The sequence below is a fragment of the Rhinopithecus roxellana genome, chromosome 16, assembly GCF_007565055.1.
Source record: "Rhinopithecus roxellana isolate Shanxi Qingling chromosome 16, ASM756505v1, whole genome shotgun sequence".
Taxonomy (NCBI): Eukaryota; Metazoa; Chordata; class Mammalia; order Primates; family Cercopithecidae; genus Rhinopithecus; species Rhinopithecus roxellana.
The window spans coordinates 38,091,815-38,116,216 of record NC_044564.1 but is presented as its reverse complement, the minus strand read 5'-3'; the positions used below and the strand labels follow the sequence as shown (position 1 = coordinate 38,116,216).

Here is a 24,402-nt window from a genome sequence, read left to right as displayed (position 1 = left end):
TCTAGATATTTTCTTTTTATTACTGCTTTAATAATTCCTCATTTTTTTCCCCGAAGCTCCTGCCAGTCCCGTGTGGGACTCCTGAATGGATTCTCCAGTCGTCTGTTCCCCCTTTTTTCATCTCTGCTACATGTGTAACTTCTAGGAAGCCTCTTTAGTTTACTTTCCAGCCATTCGTTTCTTTCACCACATTTTACTTTTAAGCTTTTGCTTTTGTTTTCCAGGTTGTGTTTCTTTGTGACTTCTTCCAGGCCCTGGCTCAACTCTGGTCCGAAATTCAAATCAGTCAGCACTGGTGGTGTGTGACAGGGCTGCGTGTGTGACAGGGCTGGGCGTGTGACAGGGCTGGGTGTGTGACAGGGCTGGTGGTAATTTTTAACAGTGGTAACAGCCACTGTCAAAAATTAAATATATGGACTTAAAATGAAACAAATTATATTTAAAAAGGTAAAATACTCAGAACTCATTCCTTTCTAGTATCGTGTGCATTCTACTGTTATCTGTGTGGTTGCGGTTACTCATCTCTTGTATCTGAGGTGGCAGTACTGTGTGCTGGGTGCTGCTGTGCACCTCTCCCCAGTTCAGCAGCATCATTCTGGGAGCTCGAAAGCAGCATTTACACCACAGAAATCAGCGTGTGCTACAAGCTGGGCACCCCCCACCTTACCCCACCCCCCACCCCCACTGCCCACCCCGTGGAGAGCCAGTATTAACAGCTTGCCAGCACACCATTGGTTACTACTCACCTATTAATAGATTCCAAAGTCACCTCCTCCCTCCATTTTTATCCTTAAAGTTCATATCCTTTTAGAGTCATTGCATTGGGTTTCCAGAGAGAGTTGAGATAAATCTCTGTATTCTCCCATCTCCTGGCTCTGGACTCTTAGCCTGGCCTGCCCGCAGCATGCTTGTTGGGATACCCAGAGGACTGACTGCAGTTGGGGACCTAGATAGGAATCAGATCCTATGCAAACCATATCTCTCCAGTAGTGACCCAGCATCTTTGGTATTTGACCTGGAATGAACTGGGCCCTGTGGGCCTTGCATCTCTGCTCCCAGCCCTCTGGTGTGGACACTCACCTCCTTCACGTGTCCAGGCCATGAACCCTCACAGAGCCTTCTTTTGTGACTGGCAAGGAACTCCTAGACCTGTTCCTTGTTGTTACTGATTTTAATAGACTTTATTGTTCAGATCAGTTTTAGGTTCATAGAAACATTGAGAAGATTTCCCATACGCTCCTTCCCCACACATGCACAGCCCCCTCACGTTCAGAATCGCCCCCAGAGTGGTGCCTTTGCTACAGTCAGTGAACCCACATAGGTACCTTATCACCCGACATCTGTACCTGGACATTATGATTGCCAGTTGGTGTTGTACGTTCTGTAGGCTTGGACAAATGCATACTGACATGTGTCCACTGTGGTAACATCCCTGCCAGCGTAGTTTCCCTGCCCTAAAAACTCTGTCTCCCCCCAGCCCCTGGGAACCACTGATCTTTTTACTGTCTTCATGGTTTTGCCTTTCCCAGAATGTCCTATAGTTGGGATCATGCAGTATGTACTTCTGTACATTGGCTTCTTTCTCTTTAATGATAAGCTTTTAAAGTTCCTCCGTGTCTTTTCATGGCCTAATGGCTCATTTATTTTTAATGCTGAGTAACATTCCCCTGTCTGGATGTAGAGGTTTGTATACACACTTGCCTGCCCCTGGGCTGTCCCCACTGCTGCCTGCCTGTGTGGTTGGCACGCCTTATCTCTGCAGCCTCCGCATCCGTCTTCAGAGCGCCTTCTCCCATCCCCTGGCAGCTCATTGCTGTTTCTTTTGTGTGTATGGACCTTTGCCAGCTGGGGGACATGCCACCAGGGCGGGTGCTTCTGCTTTATCCTTGCTGTACACAGCTTGGCATTGGCTGGGACCTGGGGCTGGGTGTGGCTTGGAGGAGCCAGTGTCAGTTCATTGGGTTTCACTGGGCTGGGACTGCAGCACATGGACCAGGCCACTGGTGTCCTTGCTGCATGTATGATTAGAACCTTCCTTGAGGCCCTGCCTGCCGCAGGCCTGCCTCCTCCTCCTCCTCTGGTGGCACGGGAGCCAGCGTGAGGTCTCTCACGGTGCGAGTGTGCCATCCTCTTCTGCTTTAAGGGATGGGGCAGCCTGGCCACGCTGTCACTTGTGGCTCTCACTGGCTGTGTGACGTTTGTCACATGGAACGGGAGAAAGAAAGCATCCTGAAAATGCCAGGGGATCATTGCTCCAAAAGGAGGGGTGGATGGTTTTTAATGGGAGCTTTTCTCTTGAGGGACTGTGGACAGCTTGTCACCACTGTTACCATCCTTTCCCATGTCGTTGCATGCAATGAGGACTGAGAAGAGCAAGGGCAGCAGGACCCTGGAGGGGCATAGGATGTTTCTGTGTGCCAGGCCCTGGGCTGGTTGCTTTCACGCAGTCCCGTTCCAGGGTGTGGGTTCCGTGGGGCCAGGACTGGTTTGTTCCAGACGTAGCATGAGCTCCATTCGGATTTGTCAGATCTATAACATTATTAATATAATAAACATTATCAGATGTTAATTGATTAATTATATATTAATATGATTATCTGCTAAATAATCATTTAGCAGATGTTTCTCACAACAACTTTGTAGGCCAAGTAGGTCTACTTCTGGTTTGCAAACAAAAAGTGACACCATTATGGGAAGGAACTGCAAATGTGCCTGGAATTCAGAAGAGCTGAGCCTATAATTTATTGAGTCTTCTTCATTGGGAGTCTATGTAGAAGCTGGTTTGGGAGCTCAAAGTGGAGCAGCTTTTGGGAGCCACTGCTAATTACTGATCAGTTAAACAGAGGAAAAGCCTCTTAGATGAATGAGACTGTGCAGTGGGATTTAGACCGGCAACTTCAGAATAGACACATCTGGAAATGTTCTAAGTGGTGTTGACAGGCAGGAGAGACAGCTGTTGCACAGCCTTGCAGAGGGGCCAAGCGCTGTGTGTTCAGGTGTAGCCAGGACAGTGCAGTGGAGGGAATGTGGATGAGGAGCAGTTGGATGGAGGTGGAGCAGGGTTGTCCATGGCCTTGCTGGCTATGATGAAAAATGTGGGCCTTGTTCTGAGTGATGAGAAGCTGTTGAAACATTTCACATGGGGAAAGGATATGATCTGATTTGTGATAAGAGCATGACTCTGGCCACTGCTACTTTGTGGCAGTGGATTGGAGGGAGGTTGTATCAGTTTGGAATGGTATTTGTTGGTAACAAAAATCTGCAAGCAAGTAATTTAAAGAGATTAACAATTTTATTAGCAAGTCTGCATAGACTTGCTAATAAATGGACAGCAGAAAGCAAGTGCAAAGTCTCCATTATGTTATCAGGGTCACAGAGGCTCTTGTGGGTTTCACTTGGCCATTCTTAGAATGAGACTTTTATCGTCATGTTCATAGCATGGCTGCCAGAGCTCCAGCCATCACATTCTGGTTCCAGGCAGCAGCAGGAAGGACTGAGGGAATTGCTAGCTGAATCAGCCTCCTTCCTGGAATTGCCATCTAGTAAATTCACGTACAGTTCTTTGGCCAGAACTATCACCAGAGAAGCTGGGAGATGTAGTGAGCTGGGCACACTGCCAACCCAAGTAACCTTGGGATTCTGTTAGTGAGAGTGTAGGAACGTGGATGCTGGGGCAGGAAGCCGGTGATCTCTACCACGGAAGCAAGAGCGAAAGTGAGGTAAGGGAGTAGGAGGCTGCTGAAGATGCCAGGATGAGAGGTGAGCATTGCTCAGATGAGTGATGGTGGTGGAGATGGACAGGAGACAAGCCCCAGATGCGTTTGAGGCTGAGCAGCAGCACCATCTATGGATTGGGGGTGGGGATGGGGTTAGAGGTAGATGTGGTTGGCCCCTGACTACTGGTGCTTTTTTTAGGTGAGGACACGGACTACAGGAATTGGCTGGAAGCAGAGTGAGGTTCTGTTTCGGCTGTGTCTGGCTGGGTGTGGAAGGTGGCGTGTAGAGGTGGTGGGGAGGAGTGGGGTTCTGGAGTCTGGAGCTCAGGGTTGTGGTTGTTCCATGACCCTCACAGGACTCCTGGATAGAAGGGGGAGCAAGGGACTCGGGGGTCCCAGGGTGCTGTTGTGAGTGAACTTTTTACGGAAGTGTAATGTGAAAGTGCCCAATCACTGGGCCCAGCTCAGGACTTTCTCATAGAGTGAACCCAGGGGTGCAGCTGGCCCCAGATCAAGGTGCTAGACCCCCCTGGGCCAGTCCTGTGGCGGGTTAGGCTATGGGGACCAGCAAAGGTACACCAGAACAGGAGCCATGCAGTCATCAGAGAATGTTGGGGACATGAGAGATGGGGCCAGGAGGCCTGTACACACCTCCTCCACTACCAGCTCCACAGTTTCACTAAGCAGCGTTAAGCCTGTTCTTTTACTAAGGGCTACTTCTTCCTGGGCAAATCCAAGTGCGTTACCACCGTTTCTGGGTGCACAGACTTCTTTAAGTGAGACTGGAAGAGCCAGCAGGGTCCCATTTGGGGCAGGAGGTCAGACACTCCTGCATGGTGAGGCCTCACGTGTGTGTGTACAGGTGTACATTCGTGCATGTGTGTGCACACATGTGTATGCATATGTTGTGTGTGTGCATGCATGTGCACTCACATGTACATCTTAACTCTCTCTGCAGCCTCTGGTTTTTCTGGCCGTTTCCTCACTGAGCGTTACAAAGGCAGGGTCTCTAAGGGAAACTGAAACCTGAGTTCTCTTCCTTCATTTTCATCTCATTACCAGCTGGACACGGCAGCCACACAGGAAGGAAGCTGGGCAGCCAGCCGGCCATGTGTGTCTGCCGGGTGCCCCACACCAGGTCCCCTCCGTGTGTCTCTCCTGTATTCTGGGCTGGGAGCTGGAGGAGCGGGAAGCACTGACTCCTGAAGACCCCGGCTTCACTTTCCTGTGTCCGTGTGGGCTATCCACTTCTAAGACCCTCTTTGTCCCCCACCGCCTTCCCTGTTCCTCAGCAGATGGACCCGGGTGCGGACCCAGGGCAAGCAGAGGGGCTACAGAGCGGTGAGAAGCGGGTCATCACTCACCACGGGTCCTGTCTCTTCTTTCTCATGTCCTTCCAGCATTTCTTCTGAGGCCCTGAAGAAGTATCCAGTGGACTTTGACACTGCAGTGCTGAGAGCAACCCCTCCTCTCCTGGAGAACTGGGAAATGTGGATTCTCAGGAACCGCGCTGTTCACCAGCTCCAGGCTGTGCTGCTGGCCCTGGCCCTGGGGCGCTGAGCCGCATCTGCAATAGCACACTTGCCCGGCCACCTGCTGCTGTGAGCCTTTGCTGCTGAAGCCCCTGGGGTCGCCCCCACCTGATGAGGATGTGCATCCCCATTAGGGGGCTGCTCATGGCCCTTGCAGTGATGTTTGGGACAGCTATGGCTTTTGCACCCATACCCCGGATCACCTGGGAGCACAGAGGTGAGCGATGAAGCCTGCAGGGGTGCTGATGGCATGGGATGGGGAACCTCACTGCCTGGGGTGCTGAGGCGGGTGGTTGGGGTGGGACAGGGATCCCACTTCCTGAGATGCTGAGGTGAGTGGCTGGGGACGGGATGGGGACCCCACTTCCTGGGATGTAGAGGCAGGTGGCTGGGGATGGGACAGGGACCCCACTGCCCAGGATGCTGAGGTGGGTGGCTGGGGACAGGACAGGGACTCCATTTCCTGGGATGCTGAGGCAGGTGGCTGGGAACGGGACGCCTAGGATGCTGAGGCAGGTGGCTGGGGATGGGACGGAGACCCCGCTGCCTAGGATGCTGAGGCAGGTGGCTGAGGATGCTGGCATGTGATCTGTTGGATTCTCTGCTCTGAGAACTTTGTCTGAGCAGACAGGCCTACGCAACTGAGCAGGGCTCGTGCAGACCTCCTGATTTGGTTTCTGAATTTGGGGACCCCTGACAGGAAGCTTCCTTCCCTCGTACCTGGTAACATTTGCAGTGCGCTGCCAAAGTACCTGCCCCGCTGAGCGACTGCCCAGGCGCCTGAGAACAGTGGGGCATCATGAGGACGCTGGTCCTACGTGCAGCTGAGCCTCATGCCAGCTCCTTTCCTTTGCTGCTGTTTAGTTTTTGTTTTAGTTGTTTCTTCTCTTGGGGTATGAGTCTGGGGACCCGGGTTTCTGACTCAGTGGAGTGAGAGCTTATACCCTGGGTCCTGAACAAGGTGTTGCTTGCAGGTGGCTAAGAGCTGTTAGCAATATAGGCCATTGTTGTGCCAAGAGAGGACCTGCTGCCTGTGTGCATCTCTCTTCCACATGGGAAAATTAGAACAGAAAGCATGAACACCTGACTCTCTTTGTTTTTTCTCGAAGTCAGGGTCTAGCTCTGTTGCCTAGGCTAGAGTGCAGTGGGACAGTCATAGCTTACTGCGGCCTCGATCTCCTGCACGCAAGCAATCCTCTTACCTTGGCCTCCCAAAGTGCTGGGGCTACAGGCGCCCACCACCACACCTGGCCCACCTGACTCTTAAATAAAGCAGACTCTTGGTAATATGTAAAAAGCCAAGGTCAGAATGCTCAAATTGTTGTCAGGACAGTTGAAGAAACAGGTCCTAAAAAAAATAATGCTGATACATGTATATTATTCTTAAGCAGCTATTGCTCAAATCTTCATATTCCGAAGTAGCTATTGATACAGTAACCTAATAAGCAAAGAGACGTCACTTGTTTCTCTGTTTATAAGTTGGTGGTGGTGATCACTGAGAATTGCGTGGGTTGATGGATATATTCTCCAAAAGAAATTTTGGGCCGGGCGCGGTGGCTCAAGCCTGTAATCCCAGCGCTTTGGGAGGCCGAGACGGGCGGATCACGAGGTCAGAAGATCGAGACCATCCTGGCTAACATGGTGAAACCCCGTCTCTACTAAAAAATACAAAAAACTAGCCGGGTGAGGTGGCGGGCGCCTGTAGTCCCAGCTACTCGGGAGGCTGAGGCAGGAGAATGGCGTAAACCCGGGAGGCGGAGCTTGCAGTGAGCTGAGATCCGGCCACTGCACTCCAGCCCGGGCGACAGAGCGAGACTCCGTCTCAAAAAAAAAAAAAAAAAAAAAAAAAAAAAGAAATTTTGTAAAGATTTTGAAGTAAAACATTCTTTTTCTGAATAAGAAAATCCTAAATCATTGTATTCCTGTACACCTCATCCGTGGATGACAAGGCATGTAGACCAGAGTTGGGTGGGCAGAGGGTGATGACAAGGCATGTAGACCAGAGTTGGGTGGGCAGAGGGTGGGAGCCATCACAGGAAGCATCTGGCAGAGCAGGGTTTGGGACTCTGTGGGATCTGAGGGAGCAGGAAGGGATGTCCGACTCACAGTCTCAAAGTGAGCACAGTAGCTCCGGGCTCGAGCTCAAGCTGTGGTTCCCGTGTGCACTTGATGGCTGCACTGTGGGTCTGCCGTTGACTGAGGCCGCCTCCACTGCAGCAGTGCCTGTTGCAGCAACACATGGCCTCTGAGACATGACTACACCCAGATATGCTCATTGTCACTGAGACAGGGACCTAGGATGTGCCCAGGTTTAAAAATGATTCCATCGCTCTTTTCTTCCTCCCACTCTGACCCTGCCCTTGCATCCCAGAGGTGCGCCTGGTGCAGTTTCACGAGCCGGACATCTACAACTACTCAGCCTTGCTGCTGAGCGAGGACAGGGACACCTTGTACATAGGCGCCCGGGAGGCGGTCTTCGCTGTGAACGCACTCAATATCTCCGAGAAGCAGCATGAGGTATGTCCTGGGCTCCCCTGCATGTCCACACAGCCTGGCTTGAGTGGGCAGCCTCTCCTGGCCCCACTGTGGGACTGGGGGCTGACTTACCTGGAGCCTCTGTCCTGTAGCTGTGACCTTGCAGCCCCATGTTTGGGTGTCCACCAGCAGTTCACCCAGGGACCACCCTCTTTGCTTTTTTTGTTTTTGAACTTTTTATTCTGAAGAAATCTCAAACATACCTATAAGCAGAAACAGCTATTCCATGAACCCTGTACCCACTGCAACTTATGCAAGGCCAGGTGTTCAGTCCTGCCCACAGTGCCCTCCACCTCCTGGGGCATTGAGGCAGATCCCGACACCACATTCTTCATCTGGGTATCTCTTATCGGAAAGGGCCCCTTGTCATGCAAATAACCAAAAATAGCTTCTCCAAAATTTACGTCATCATCCATTCAGCCAGTGTTCATATTTCACCGACTCTCTCGTGGGTGATGCTTGTTTAGTTGGTTCGAATGTTTAGTTTGAATCACGTTGCAACCAGACTGTCCCAATCCATTGCAGCTGGTCACCCTGTCCATTCAGTCTCTGCTTCCAAAGCCAGCCTCGGTTTCCTTCCCGAGAAAGCTACTCTACACAGCCCATCCCATGAGCCACCCTTCACATTGCTCCTGAGTCCTCAGTGTCTTTAAACATTTTTTTTAAATCAAACTGAATTTAAAATTTGATTTTAAATTCAAAATCAAATTTTGAATTTAAAATTTGTAGCTCACTGCGGCCTCAATTCCTGGGCTCTCGTGATCCTCTTGCTTCAGCCTCCTGAGTCACTGGGAACATAAGTATGTGCCACCACACCCAGCTCCACTCACGGTGTCTATAGCATGCACCTCTGTCTTGACATCCCCAGCTGGGTTTCAGGTCCAGGCTCACCCCACTCGGGGCCATGAGAGGCGGGCTTCTCCATGGAGGCAGGTGTTCCTCCTCCTGAGTCTCAGGGGCCTTTCACCATCGAAATCTAGATCCTCTTCTCATCAAAGATTGCAAAACGCAATGTTCTGATGCTGCCTCTCTTTCTCCACTTGCTAGCTGGAAATCGGATAAAAGGGGAAGTGCCCATCACCAGCTTTTTTGGTCCGTAGAGGTCCCAGTTCCTTTGGGAAATGCAGAATCGATGCTTGGAATCTTTGCCTTTGTTTACCAGTTTTCAATGAGTTAATGAGTCAGTTTCCCCTCTGAAGGGCAAGAATGAGTTTTTGATTTTTCGTGTCACAGTGAAGTCATAGATTTAAACGTATTTGCTCTGCTTTGATCCATCACAGGGAAATCCCTGCTGCATGCTCAAATTGTCGCATCCACGGCCAGCAGCAGCCTGTTTGGGTTGGCTCCTGAGACCTCGCGGTATGGGGTCGTTTTCTTGCTCTCTGGAATCTGTTCCAGGTTCATGTTGGACATTTTCTGCCCAGATCTCTTTTTGTTTTCATCTCCAGGGTCTAGCTTATTTCTCAATTTCTGTTTGACACATAAATGAGCTCTGAGCATTATGCTCTGAAAACAAGTATTTGGCTGGGTGCTGTGTCTCACCCTTGTAATCCTAACACTGTAGGGAGGCCGAGGTAGACGGATTACTTGAGCTCAAGAGTTCGAGACCAGCCTGGGCAACATGGCGAAACCCTGTCTGTACAAAAACTACAAAAAATAGCCAGGCGTAGTGGCTCAGATCTTGGGAGTCTGCTGCTTGGGAGTCTGAGGTGCTTGGGAGTCTGAAGTGGGAGGATCACTTGAGCTCAGGAGGTCGAGGCTGCAGTGAGCTGAGATCATGCCACTGCAGGCCAGCCTGGGTAACAGAGCAAGACCCTGTCTCAAAAAAACAAAAACAAAGTATTTAGCACTGTGAGGCACTCTGAGCAGAAGGATGTGGTGGTCTCACCTCACTCAGCTCTTACTCTTTGCATGTCTGTTAAATTCTCTTCCTCTGAGCGCCTTCCTGACCACACAGACTCACACTCAGTCTTGGGGGAATTGTGGACAGTGTGGTTGTGCTGGCCCCACAGGTGTTCAGTGACAGCTAGCCATTGCTCTGTTAATGACACCATGGTGGTCCGTCAGGGTTGGGAAGAGGCTTGGGGACCTCTTATACTTAAAAGAAAAAATAAAGGGACCCCCATCAGTGAAAATCCCTGCAAACGTGATCAAGGGTCTGTTGAAGTGTACGTTCCCTTGTCCTTATGCATTTCCTGCGAGTTGATGAAATCATGTGTACTTTAAATGCTGAAGGAAGTTGCTATTTTAAATGGGACTCTGTTCCGCTTTTGTGTGCCCCTATCAGGATTTCCATTGCTATGAAATGACACTCCCTTAGTACTGTGCCTGCTGCCTGGGTACTGTGCAGGAAGCCACTGAGTTAGTTAGAAACGTAAAGTGGGGTTCCTCTCCTCATACTCTCCCTCCTAGACACCCTGTGTGCTTCCTAACCTCTGAGTCCTGACACCCACTACAAGCCTCTTGGTGGTGAAGAATGTATGGTTACTGGTTTCTTTTGCATTAGTTATGGAACATCACAGAGAGAGATAGGGCATTTTGTGGAAGGTGAGGCAGGGATAGATATAGAAGCCTTTGTTCTTTTCCTTTTGTCTTTCTATCCTGTGGGGGCTTTGGAAGGCAAGGGGCTAAGACCCCTACCCCCTGGCAGTTTGTGATCACGAATTGTCCCTGGTTTGAAAGAAGAGGTGGTAGGAGCGTGGATCTTACTAAGATGGTGCCTGAACTGAGCTGGTGGTGTTAGTTCATCACTTTCTCCTGCTGCTGACATGCAAGTTTAAGGAATTGTAATTCTCCCTTTCCACGGATACAGTGAATATTGAGGCTTTTTTTTTTTTTTTTAAACTGGACTGTGGAGTCACTTTTTTTTTTTTTTTTTTTTTTTTGAGATGGAGTCTCACTCTCTTGCCTAGGCACATAGGCTGGAGAGCAGTGGTGCGATTTCGGCTCACTGCAACCTTTGCCTCCTGGGTTCAAGAGATTCTCCTGCCTCAGCCTCCTGAGTAGCTGGGATTACAGGCACATGCCACCACTCCCAAATAATTTTTGTATTTTTAGTAAAGACGGAGTTTTGCCATGTTGGCCAGGCTGGTCTCGAACTCCTGACCTCAGATGATCTGCCTGCCTCAGCCTCCCAAAGTGCTGAGATCACAGGTGTGAGCCACCACACCTGGCCTGTAGAGTCACTTTGAATGGATGGAAAAAAGCCCACTTTGGGGCTGGGCGTGGTGGCTCCTGCCTGTAATCCCAGCACTTTGGGAGGCCGAGACAGGCGGATCACGAGGTCAGGAGATCGAGACCATCCTGGCTAACACGGTGAAACCCCGTCTCTACTAAAAATACAAAAAATTAGCCGGGCGTGGCGGCAGGCGCCTGTAGTCCCAGCTACATGGGAAGCTGAGGCAGGAGAATGGCGTGAACCTGGGAGGCGGAGCTTGCAGTGAGCCAAGATTGTGCTACTGCACTCCAGCCTGGGCGACAGAGCTAGACTCCATCTCAAAAAAAAAAAAAAAAAAAACGCCCACTTCGATGTTTGAAAATACTTACGGTTTAGGTTTTTCACAATTTTATTTTCTCCACTTTCACTAGCTTGATTTTTGCTGCTGTTTTATGGTGAGTGATGGAAATTTGGGAGCTGGTTTTCGAGACTCCACTGGTTTTAGGATAAGGATCACAGTGAGGATGTTCATGAAGGCCCCAGGCCGCTCCCCTGCTCTCTGAACTTCCTTTGCAGTCTGATAATTGATCCTCTCAGGAGAAACCTCTAGGCTCTAAACTCTATCATGTGTTTTTAAATTGTGTATTTTCATACTAGTATCTCTTTAAAAGAATATGCACTGAAGTGGACTCTCTCCCAACAGGTGTATTGGAAGGTCTCAGAAGACAAAAAAGCAAAATGTGCAGAAAAGGGGAAATCAAAACAGGTAATTTCTTTTGCAAGCTACAAAAAATCCCGTTCAAGTATTTCTTGGTTGGTTTAATCTACTGAATGCCAGGATTCCTGCAGTGCAGGCCTGTCTTTTCTCCAGACTTTGTTCATTCTGCTGGGCTTGGTTTTGTTGTGATGCATCTTGGAGCTTATCCCTCTATTCCTGAGTATCGAGATTGGGTTTCTCAAATCAGGTGCCAAACATAGCTGGCCTTTGAGAAATACTTTTTTTTTTTTTTTTTTTTTTTGAGTCGGAGTCTCGCTCTGTCGCCCGGGCTGGAGTGCAGTGACCGGATCTCGGCTCACTGCAAGCTCCGCCTCCCGGGTTTACACCATTCTCCTGCCTCAGCCTCCCCAGTAGCTGGGACTACAGGCGCCCGCCACCATGCCCGGCTAGTATTTTTTGTATTTTTTTTAGTAGAGACGGGGTTTCACCATGTTAGCCAGGATGGTCTCGATCTCCTGACCTCGTGATCCGTCCGTCTCAGAAAGTGCTGGGATTACAGGCTTGAGCCACCGTGCCCGGCCGAGAAATACTTTTTAAAAGTTTATATGAATTGAATGTATTCAGATGGCCTGAAACTTTGACTACAGAACACGACTTCTGAAGCCCACTGGTGAATGGTGTAGCAATTCAGGGTTTGTTCTGCTTCCCTGCACCCAGAGGCCTTAGGTTTGGAGGAGTTGCTAGTAATGCAGTTTTTCTCAAACCCTTCATTGAACTTGCGACAGAGGTCTCCCATTTATTCTGCCTGCTGTGCTCAACCTCTTGCAGGAGGGAGCACGTGAGTGAGCGAGTGTGGGATCTGGCCGGCTATTTTGGGTGCCAGCAGGAGCAGGCTTTGTGTGGGCCCTGCTGGTGGCACCCAGGGTGGGGTGCCTGTGACCCCCGCCAGCCCCAGAGGGCGTGTTACAGTGCTCTTTTATCTCTGCTCTCCATGGACAGTGGCGTGTTATAAGCTCAGTGGGCCCCTTGCCTCATTGCATGGGACAGTTGCCCTCTGCCAGTGAGGGCAAAGGGCCAGTATGACAGCCTTTTTTGGGTACACACGCTCAGGGTCCTGAGCTCTTGTCCGGCATCCAAGAAGAATGAGGTCGCATGGACACTTGAATGATGGTGGAGTCAGATAATTTTGTTTAGCGATGGAAGTGGCTCTCAGCAGAGAGGGGAGCTGGAGAGGGAACGGAACGAGCAAGTAATCTTCCCTGAAGTCTGGCTGGCTCTGGCCAGCTCTTCTCCAAAGTTAAGCCATTTCTCCAAAGTCCAGCCATCCCTCTGAAGTCACATCGCCTCTCTCTAGTCCAGCACCTTCTCTTCTCTACCAGCTGAGTCTGGGGTCTTTATAGGCACAGGATGAGGGGCAGGGTGGGCTGTAGGTAGTTTTGGAAAAGGCAATATTTGATCATAAAAAGACGTTATTCAGAAAGAATCAATCAGGAGAGGGTGGGAAAACAGGGATAGAAGTTCTCCCTCTGGGCCGCAGGCTTTAGGCTTTTTGGCTTGCAGGTGGGGTTTTGCCAGGGACCTGCCCCTGTCTGCCTAGACTTTCTCTGGCTCCTTTCTCTATCGCTGGGACTTTTGGATTCTTGGCACACGTCCGTCCCTTTAGTCCCTCAGGCCCCTGGGTGTGGTGCTCATTCAGGGAGCCCTGGACCGAGTACTCGTTCCTGTCTGCAGCTCTAGGTTGTCCTTCCCACCCTCTGAGCCGTCATGTCCCTACGTGGCGCTGGGCAGTCTTCCCCAATGACGGTCAAGACAAGCTGAGTTAACGGCAAGAAAAGAAAGAAAACCCAAGGAAGTCTTTGCTAAACTTTCTTAGCAAAATGCCAAACACTTGCAGTGAAGTGTTTGTCTCTGAATCCAAAGTTAGTTTAGGAAATGAGAGGAAAAGCAGGCAGCACAGTGTAGCTTCTGTTTCCGGGGGTGTGCAGGTGCATTGGGGTCAATAGTGAATTGCTTCCAAGCACTTTAAAAACAGTCAAGCAAAAAGAGATCTCCTAATCTGGGATAATTTCAGACTCTATAGCACATGTAATGCAAGTACTTTTAGCTTAAAATAGTGAGTTCTGAAATGGTATCTTTGTTTTCCTGCTTGGGCCTTTCTGATGCCAAGCCGGGCTCCAGGCTATCCTAGTAGCCTCTCCTCTGGGGGCTGGACTGGGACCCTGGGTTGGGTAGACCTAGAATCACTGTTCCTAGTTCTGTGCAAGTGGGAGGCAGGGTGGGGTCTCCAGAAACAAAGAGGAAATTCTGTAGGGTAGACACTGCTCCAGGCCTGGCAACAGAACAAGTGGTCCATGTACTTAGCAAGAGTAAAATATATTGCTCTCAACAGTGGGTGTCCCAGTAAGATTTGAGGTAAGCATTCATTGAGTTTTTTTTTTAGTCACCACATCTTTGCTGAGTATCAATTAGGGACTGAAACAAAATCCTGCTTGGCACCTGAACAGCCTGTGGACACTGCAGAGACACAATTACTTAGGCCAGTTTCAGCTTTAGGTTTGCCTAGGGGTGGGGTTGGGGTCTCAGTGAACCTCCCACTGTACGAGAACAGGCCAGTGTGTGAAGAGGAGCTGCAGAGGGTCTAGATGACAAGACAAGGCTGAGAATGCACACATGTCTCGTTGGCCTGGGGCCACGTGTGAGGTGGTGTTGGTGAATGTGGGTCTGTGCCTCTGAGATGAACGAGGTGAGCAGTTTGAATAGTGGGGGGTATCTGGGCTGGACGGTTGCTAATGGTGCATTTCTCTTCCCTGCAGACAGAGTGCCTCAACTACATCCGGGTGCTGCAGCCACTCAGTGCCACTTCCCTTTACGTGTGTGGGACCAACGCATTCCAGCCGGCCTGTGACCACCTGGTAAGGCTGATGGGCACCTCCCTGTGCTCACGCCAGCCTGGTCAACAGTTAAAGTAGAAGGGGGCTCAAAGCAGACATAAAGCTGTCTCCACCGTAAAAAACAATAGGATTTCCTCAGAGCCAACTGCAGAAAACGGAGGCAGCTTGTGGCCCCTCTGAAAGCCTTGTACGGCTGCTGTCAGGGGCACACAGCCCACTTGGCTCCTGTAAGTTTTGGTGTCCATGGCCAAGGGCGAGGCCTGGGGTGCAGCTCAAGGTGCTGGGAGCCCTTGGTGCTAGTACAGAGCATGCCATGAAGGGGCGTGCTGGAAAGTACAGATAGCCTGAACGTGCCATGGTGGGGTGTGCTGGGAAGGACAGACAGCCTGGCATCTGGGCATCTGGGTCAGGTGGAAAAGTCAGGACTTTCTCCTGGCTTGTGTGTTCTTGGTTGGTGCACCTGTGCTGTGGCTGTGGGAGCCACCCTTCGGGTCGACTGTGGTGTGCAGCTTGCTCATTGCACCACTCCTGGGTCCACCCACTGAGGGGCAGCAGGTCAAGTGTGCTGAGCTCCTCGAGAAGCAGGTCCAGCCTGTGTCCCTCACCAGGTCACATCCTTGACTGCCCAGCCTGGTGTCTGGCACCTCCCCCTGTGTGAGGGTCCTTTCTATCCAGATAATCTGATGAGCAATGTGGTGATCATCAGAAAGAGAGGGAGAGGTAGCATTTTAAATAAGTGGAATATGTGGAAAATGAAGCACATTTTCTACTGTGTGTCCCTGGATTTTAATGAGTCCTGATAAATGTAAAATATGCCACAGTGAAAAGCATCATTTGCTAGAACCCTAAATTAATTGGAATTAAAATATTTTCCAATCTTGAGTCAGAGATAAATGACAAGACAACGTATGGCCTCATTAGAGACTTGATGAGGAAGCCTGGTATTTGCACACAGACGTCTGGGGTGAGATTCGTAGCAGGGGTCTACCCAGCTGCCTGTACCACAGATGCTGGCAACGAAAGCGGATAGGGGGTGGGGGTGCTTTGGGGATGGTAAGACCTTCAGTCCTCAGAGACAGTCGTTTGTATTTGCTTTTGTGCCCAAAGTGCAGTTGGACCAGAAACATTTTGCACAACAAAGGATTTTTCTGGCTAAACTCAATCAGAAGCTTAAAGTTCTGTCATTTAAACTTACATTCTATAGATAGGTTAGTTGTTGAGGTTAGAGGATATTGTATTTGGTTTAAATTTAGACCTATAATTTTTCCTAATTTTTTTTTTTGAGACAGAGTTTCACTCTTGTTGCCCAGGCTGGAGTAGAATGGCACGATCTTGGCTCACTGCAACCTCCATTCCTGGGCTTCGAGGGGTTCTCCTGCCTCAGCCTCCCAAGTAGCTGGGATTATAGGCATGCACCACCACGCCTGGCTAATTTTGTATTTTTAGTAGAGATGGGGTTTCTCTATTTGGTCAGGCTGGTCTCGAACTCCTGACCTCAGGTGATCCACCCGCCTCGGCCTCCCGAAGTGCTGGGATTACAGGCATGAGCCACCACGCCCCACCAATTTTTCCTAATATTTTTAATAAAAGTTTTCGCAGCTGCAGAAAAGATGTATCACTTGTGTATCTTGGCAACCTAGATTGCACAGTTGGGAGTGTATGTGTGCACATGTCTGTGTGCCTGTGTATGTCTGTGTCCACATGTGTGTCTATGTGTGCACATATGTGTTCTTGCTGAACTATGACCCGTGACTCCCAAATACCTTCACAGGCATCTCCTAAGAATAGTGACATTTTCTTATGTAACTCCAGTTTTGTCATTATAGCTAAGAAAATGTTCAATCATTCCCCAGTATCATCCTGTCTCCAGTCCCTGTTCAGATTTTCCCAACAGCCCCCAAACCTCCTTTCAAGGTATGATAAATGGTCACATCCAGTGGGGTTCACATTCCCTAACCTAACAGGTGAAGAACTGTATGCTGCTTTAACTGGCCTTTCAGAGGTGTCAGCTGTGGCCTTCCACGTGGTCTGAGCCTTCCTGCTCTGCTTCCAAGAGCATGTTTCCAGCCAGCCTCCTGCGGCAGAGATGCTGGGTGCCCTCACCCTGCGGTGGGCCCTGCCTGTCTTCTTCAGCATCCCCAGGCTATTGGCTGCCAAGTGGCATCCCCATGTGTGTTCTGTGTGCTCTCTGGTTCCTGGCAGGCTCAGCCCCTCTCTCGTCTGTGCTGTCCAGATGAGTTTCTTCTGTCACTTGCTGGGTTTTGCCTGTTTTTCTCCTGGATGCCCTTTCTCACTCATTTGTCCACACTTCTCACATGTTCAGGGATGGAGACACCTCATCTGCCATTCTGTCGGCATTCCCCCCAGTTCGTCACCTATTTAACCTTGCTGTGTTATTTCCCTGTGTGGAACTTTCCAGTTCTCTCTGTAGTTTGCTCTGTGCATTTTTTTCCTCATGTGGCTGCGGGCGCTCTGGCCGGGTAAAGAGATGACCCCCAGATGGAAACGCCAGCCGCTGCTTTGTTTTAGTACAGTGCTGTTCTGTTTTTAGTATTCAGATCGTTGATCCATCCAGAATGTGTTTTGGTGGGTGGAGTGAGGTAGGGATTCTGCCCGTTTATGTTTTTCTGTTTCCTATTTATTGGGTCACCTAGCTGCTTAGAATGCCATCTTTACTGATGTTAAAATTCTGCTCATGGGCTTCCGATCACATACGGAGCAGGTCCTGTATTTGGTTTGTCCTGGCAGCTTTCCAGCCCTAGAGCCATCAGCATTGCCATTTCCATTTTGCAGATGAGTAAATTGAGGGTCTGAGATCTTGAGAAGCTTGGCCACAGCTTCTACACCCATCTGCTCGGCCCTGTTGGTCTTCTGAGAATAGCAAATTTGTAGAATGAAATGGTACAAAGTCTCAGTATTACTACAGAAATTCAGCCATCTGATGATGTGCTTTCTTTTTATTCAATTGTAGAACTTAACATCCTTTAAGTTTCTGGGGAAAAATGAAGATGGCAAAGGAAGATGTCCCTTTGACCCAGCACACAGCTACACATCCGTCATGGTTGGTGAGTCCTGCCCCTCCAGTTCCTTCACCCTGAAGATTACAGTGGCATGTTAATTGCCAAATGGGATATTTGAATCTTCCCTGAAGTGCTGTCTTTCTTGGCTTTGTTTAAATAGGAGCTATCCTTACAAAAGGCACATGTGACTGCATAGACCCTTTAACTTTTGAATTCCTTGTTTGCAAGGATAGTAGCCTCCATGGTAAACGTCACTTTGTATCCATTGCTGGCTCATGTCATTTGGATAATCCCCTCATGCTGAGCAAATGCTCCTGTTTGAGAGTAAGGTTTTGACCGAGCCACATGCTGTCTGTGGTGGTCTTGCACCCCTGAGCAAGTGGTCATAGCCTCGTGTGTACCCACTGTTGCATCTGCCAGCATTTTCCTGGCTGTGGGAATTACTTGCTCATGTTTACTTATTGCCCCATGACTCTTAAAATGCAGCTGAACGTGGAGCATAGAGTTATTCCCATCAAAGTGAGAGGACGCCTGTGGTCCTAGCTACTCGGGAGGCTCAGGCAGGAGGATAGGAGTTTGAGACCAGCCTGGGAAACAGCAAGAACTCGTCTCAAGCCAGGTGCGGTGGCTCACACCTGCATCACTTGAGGTCAAGAGTTCGAGACCAGCTGGCCAACAGGGTGAAACCCCATCTCTACCAAAAAAATATAAAAATTAGCCAGACGTGGTGGTGCGTGCCTGTAGTCCAAGCTACTTGGGAGACTGAGGTGGGAGAATCACTTGAACTGGGAGGCGGACGTGGCAGTGAGATCACACCACTGCACTCCAGCTTCGGTGACAGAGTGAGACTCTGTCTCAAAACAAAACAAAACAAAACAAAAAAACCTCATCTCGAAAAATAAATAACTAGAAGACACAGGACACCCCAAAAGTTGAGTAGACTGTCTTTCCCCTTCCCCCGGAGGCGGGGGGGGGGGGGCACTTAATTGGGTTATAAAGGAAAACACTGTATTGAATGTTCTTCCCAGTGCTGGTGCCATAGCCTGAGAGGTTGGTTCCCTTTTCCTCTCTTCTCCGGGGCCCCTGCAGATGGAGAACTTTATTCAGGGACGTCGTATAATTTTTTGGGAAGTGAACCCATCATCTCCCGAAATTCTTCCCACAGTCCTCTGAGGACGGAATACGCAATCCCTTGGCTGAACGGTAAGGAGGAGCAGTACACCTTAGTGGAAGGTGCATGTCTCCTCATGAGCGCACACTCGTTGATCTCTCCTTTTGCTGTCTCTGAGCCCTGGGGCCCCCCAGCTTATGTCAGCCCGTGTTTGTGGGGGACACTTCCCAAACTGCCCAGCAATGGCCAGAGTCCCAGGGCACCTTGTTTGGTGTTCTCTCTGCTAACAGATTACTGTCTTAAGATGGCTCACCAGCAACCCCTCAAAAATGGATTTGGGAGACTGTCATAAAAGTGAGAATCTGATAGTAAATGGCTCAGACTAATCAGATGGGGACATGGTGTGTAATTTCCGGAGTGATATTAAAGTGTGGTGCCAACACTGGTGTGGAACCTGCCTCCAGGCCCAGCCTCTAGCGCCTGGTCGGTTGGGCTCTGGGTGCCTTGTTGCTGCCAGCAGCACATGTCTGATGTCAGTCTTCACTGTGCAGGGAGAAGCTGGTGGCTGTTCATGGAGCCTTTTCTTGTGGATGCCAGCCAGTAGAGCCCTGGGTTTTGAACCTCTTGACCTCAGGGGAGATCCCAAGACCCAAGATTCAGGGACACTCGGCTATTCCTCGGGGTGGGGCAGAATCTGGTGGTTAGAGTTTGTTGATTTGAAGTATGTGTTGTTTAAACCAGCAAATGCATACCTTACGTAGGCCTCGGATGCTGGTACGATCTGGCTCCCTGCCTTCCAGTCAGGAGGCCCAGCCTCAGTTCTTTGGGTGGGCCTGGGTGGGATGCGCTGCAGAACCACCGCCAGGGGCATCTCTCTGAGGCCGAGGAGGTGAGGGTAAGGCACCCTCTGGGCTCAGTGCTGTCATCATCTGCGGACCCTGGAGTTTCTGCTTGGGCTGTGGCATGTACACACTCCAGACATCCTTGCAGGGAAGCCCTCAGGCCCCCAAGGCAGTGCAGTCTGGCCTCGTGACCGCGTGGGTACAGGCAGGCCCCCAGCTCTGTGTTCCCGCATAATCACTGTCCTCTCTCTGCAGAGCCTAGTTTTGTGTTTGCCGACGTGATTCGAAAAAGCCCAGACAGCCCCGACGGCGAGGATGACAGGGTCTACTTCTTCTTCACAGAGGTGTCTGTGGAGTACGAGTTTGTGTTCAGGGTGCTGATCCCACGGATAGCAAGAGTGTGCAAGGTGAGTGCCAGGCACTCTGGCTTCGCTTGGCCCCTGCCGTGGCAGTAGTGTGCCTGGATGATGGGTGGCTCCTGACCTTCATCTGAAATGTCACTTTCCCTAGCACTTTATTCCCTTGGGCCTCAGATGCGGCTCTCAGTGGATCTTATTTCTGGTGGTTATGGGGACCGAGGGAGTGCTGGCCCCCATGTGTGACTCATTAGCCTCCTGTTCTCAGGAGGTTCTGTCTTTTAACGCACCCTCTTCAAACCTCCCCAGCTTATAAAAAGCAAGGCTTTGTGGAAGGCATTCACCAGAGTCTGTTGGAATTTCACCATTTGTCTCTTAATCTACCTAAGAGTGAAACATTAACCGACGGCTTAAGATTGAGAAGAGAGATCCAATACCAAAGTTTGTCAAAACACAAATCTTTAAGTATCTAAAAAGTAGAGGGGGATTGCCTTTAAAATGACACACTGTAGGCAGGAGAGCGCTCCGCACAGGAGAGCGGCCTGTGGACTTGATGATAGGAAATCTCAAGGTTGCTCAGTGGCAGTTTCTGGGAGGTGGATTGATAGGCCTCGGGAGCTGGGGGAAACCACAGGAGACACAGCCGCCATGTCCCTGGCCGGGCGCTCATCTCAGAGCAGGTAGCCATTCGTCTCTTGTGGAAATTGGTAGACAGTTTCCGCATGGCCCTTTCTCATATAGTGATGACCATCAAGACATCAGAGAAGCAGGGTTCCTTTCACGCTTATGGCTCACAAAAGTGAGTGCTTTCGATGCCGTTCCCTTAACAACCATTGCATAAGGAAGAAGGTGGTGATGCACACACCTGAGTATCCACCTCCTGCTTTGCTACCTGCCCAGGCCTTCTGTAGCCAGGGCTCACTGACCGTATCTCCCAGCTATCCCCAGCCATGGCTGCCATGCTCCTGTCTTGCAGACCAGGAAACCATCCTATCAACAGTATGAGTGTCGGGGGCAAGCCAGTGCCCCTTGAGATGGGGAGGGTGCTGCAGGGCCAGGGCTCTTGGCAGGTGTGCGAAGTGCTCAGAATGCCCTCAGAGCAGCACTGGCCAGGGGACTCGAGCCCTCCCCTGCCATTGGGAAGCCAAGGATCAGACTTGCCTTGACCTTGACGTATTACCCAGCACTGAGGGTTTGCAGCAGGATCAGTGAGCAGATCCAGCAATGCACGGTGCAGCCACCCTGACCCCTCACAAGTCTCTGCAAGTCGTAGGCACACTGCTGTCATCCCCTCTGATCCCTTTTTTTTTTCCCCACAATTGTTTGAACTCCTGGACTGGGGTGGTTTGAGCTTAGCCTCCACAGCTCCTGCCTACTGCCCAGGCACACATGAATGCTTCACCTGCTGCCCATGACCTGAAAGCCAAATGAAACCCCTGACGATAAATGCACTGGAAATTATTCTTTGCTAAAACATCAAGGAGGAAAATGAAGTCCTTTTATCAAAAAGAGAATTTGGGCTCCTGTAGTCACACAGCAAAGATGAAGAGGGAACATTTTCCCTGTGTCCAAAATAAGTAAGGCTGCTTCTATCTCATATCCTTCTGCACTCAGGTTTTGTGATTTCAGTATTTGTCTCCAGACCACACACAGTCATGCGTAGTTTATAATTGTGTCTTGGTCATCGGATCCCTGAAAAGCATTTATTCTTTATACTTAGTAGGCTCAAAGCACTTTAGCAGATACTTTGGGTAGAAAGGAAGTGAAGGCTGTGTTCCCTCAAATGGAGGAAGGTTCACACATTTGCCCAAGACAGGCTGCAGGGCCGGTGGCTGTCCCCTGGAAGGAGGCTGCTGCCACCTGCCCCACCCAGAGCGTGTTCATTGATGGGTCCTGGGTCAGGAAAGTCACACAATGCCAGGGGCCTTGGCAGTTGGAAGTGTGTGAGTGCGGCAGCACCTCTGCGGTTGCAGGACTGAGTGCTGGGCACAGGTAGGCACGGACAGTCAAAGGGGCTTTCGGTAGAGGGCTCTTGTCCTTTTTGTTTTGTGTGTTAACCTGGGAGCGTTCTGGGATCCAAGCTGGAACCTGGATGCGGTGCTGCGGGCCACACACGTCATTGCGACCTCTGTCCCCTGTTGCCCGAGCTTTGTTTCAGTCAGGCACAGCTGCGCCGCGCTGGACCATGGAGGGGTGCACCTCTGACCTTAGTGCCTGCCCACAGGGGATCTGCTTTCGGCCCACCACGTCTTGTTGTTGGGGTTTTAGGGGGACCAGGGCGGCCTGAGGACCTTGCAGAAGAAATGGACCTCCTTCCTGAAAGCCCGACTCATCTGCTCCCGGCCAGACAGCAGCTTGGTCTTCAACGTGCTGCGGGACGTCTTCGTGCTCAGGTCCCCGGGCCTGAAGGTGCCTGTGTTCTACGCACTCTTCACCCCACAGCTGTAAGTGCTCTGCGTGGAGTCTCCCTCCTTGCTCCCTCGATGCCCGCCAGGCGGTCCCGTCACCTCTTTCCCCTCCCCAGGAACAACGTGGGGCTGTCGGCAGTGTGCGCCTACAACCTGTCCACAGCCGAGGAGGTGTTCTCCCACGGGAAGTACATGCAGAGCGCCACGGTGGAGCAGTCCCACACCAAGTGGGTGCGCTACAACGGCCCGGTACCCAAGCTGCGGCCTGGAGCGGTGAGCTGGGGCCATTGGGGGTGGGCCATGCTTTCCCTTCAAGGCCCAGGGCATGGAATGCGGTACAGGCAGTGGGGCCTGCTCATGGCCTGGGTACTTGGCCATGCCAAGGCTCTCTGCATTGTTGAGACTGGGACGGCCGATGAACACAGCTCATCCTTCTTCCCTTTTGCGTGTTATGTAACAGCCGTTGCTACACTATTGCACAAACAAGAAGGCTGGGGCAGCTGTTCTGCACAATTGACATTGCATAACAATTAGGTCTGTTTCATTTTCAGTTTCTTACAGAGAAACACATGATTCCTTGGCAAAGGCCTCTGTACCATCCACTAGTCAATAGGAGTCACCTTTTTTCCTCCTAAATACAGTGAACTTTATGTAGAAATTGGGAATTTCCAGGCCGATTCCCTCCCTCACATGGTGCAATGGGTGTGGCCGACATGTGCGCAGCCCTCTGTGGGGCTGTGACCTGGCCCTCAGAGCTCACTGCAGCACCAGCTCCCTCCCAAGGGCCGCTGTCCCTGACACCATCATGGCTCCTTCTGTGCATAGCTTAGTAAAATGTGTTCACTCGTGGCCACAAATTTTGGTTTACACACATCAGGGAGCTAGAACAGGAAAAAATAATCCCTCGGGCTCTTACGCTGTTTAAGATTGGCCTGGTTTTAGCCATGTTTAGCATTCTTTTCATGAGAAAGCTGCAGATCAGTGTTCTTCAATCAGTGCTTTTCACTTACAGATAGATGAAAATTCCTTTCCTGAGTATGTATCGTGAGTGCAGTTCTCTCTCGCAGATGGGTTTTATAACTGCGTCCTCTGCCGGCTGGGGAGAGGCCACCTTTCCGCATAGTAGAGTTATTCACTGCTACCCTCATTTCAAGGAATGCATTGTGTGGTTTCCAGGTTTTGCAGCCCGCCTGCGTTGGCTGCTTGTGTGGAAGCACCCGTTGGGTGGTGGGAGCACGAGCACGTTAACAGCGGGGGATTTCCTCCCTGCAGTGCATCGACAGCGAGGCACGGGCAGCCAACTACACCAGCTCCTTGAATTTGCCAGACAAGACGCTGCAGTTCGTCAAAGACCACCCTTTGATGGATGACTCGGTAACCCCAATAGACAACAGGCCCAGGTTAATCAAGAAAGATGTGAACTACACCCAGATCGTGGTGGACCGGACCCAGGCCCTGGATGGGACTGTCTATGATGTCATGTTTGTCAGCACAGGTGGGTTCCAAGGGCTTGGCAGGCTTGACAGTGACAGCACATCTGTGTCCTTTGGTAGGAAATCTGGCAAATCCAGTTATTCTTTTGGGAGTAGTTCTGTTGCCTCCCTTGAGGTAACCTGGGAGGTTTGTGGGAACGTAAGAAGATTTCTGAGAAGCCACCACACCAGGTGGCTTTCAGATCTGGGACCACCAGGCTACTGGGGATACTTGTTAAAAATAAAAATGCAAGTCCTGGCCTGTGGCTGGGCTGGGCTGGTGCAGAGGAGTACTGGCCGCTGAGGAGTTGGGGCAATGCCCGTACAGGGGGCAGGTGGGAGCCACCTGGGAGGAGGCATCAGCCTGGCGTTTCCTAACTGCTGGCAGAAGACCACGTCCCTGCTTCCTGGCTGAGGAGCCAGGTTTTGGATGTGCCCTGGCATGTGGGCTCTGAAATAAGCACTTCTGGAACAGGGACAGGAGCCAGGAGCCACAGTGGCTGGCGGTGCATTGTGGCCTGCCCTCGGAGCCTCCCAGCCGACCTCACATGCCCCCTGCCCTCACCGCCTGCCTAGGGCCCTTACCAGTGACACCTCGAGGGCTGGTGGAACGTGGGAGCCCCCTCATGTGGCACCCAGCCGAT

General features: G+C 50.8%; 1 protein-coding gene across 1 annotated transcript in view; it reads left to right on the top strand.

The window, feature by feature from the left end:
* Positions 1-24,402, top strand: part of SEMA4D (semaphorin 4D) — a 136,991-nt gene that overhangs the window by 88,089 nt on the left and 24,500 nt on the right. Inside the window, 10 exon segments of the mRNA XM_030919200.1 lie at positions 5,117-5,465; positions 7,620-7,765; positions 11,644-11,706; positions 14,472-14,570; positions 17,521-17,614; positions 18,659-18,772; positions 19,778-19,929; positions 22,147-22,322; positions 22,403-22,559; positions 23,559-23,781. Of these exon segments, the coding sequence (XP_030775060.1) occupies positions 5,360-5,465; positions 7,620-7,765; positions 11,644-11,706; positions 14,472-14,570; positions 17,521-17,614; positions 18,659-18,772; positions 19,778-19,929; positions 22,147-22,322; positions 22,403-22,559; positions 23,559-23,781 (1,330 nt within the window). The 5' untranslated portion in view covers positions 5,117-5,359.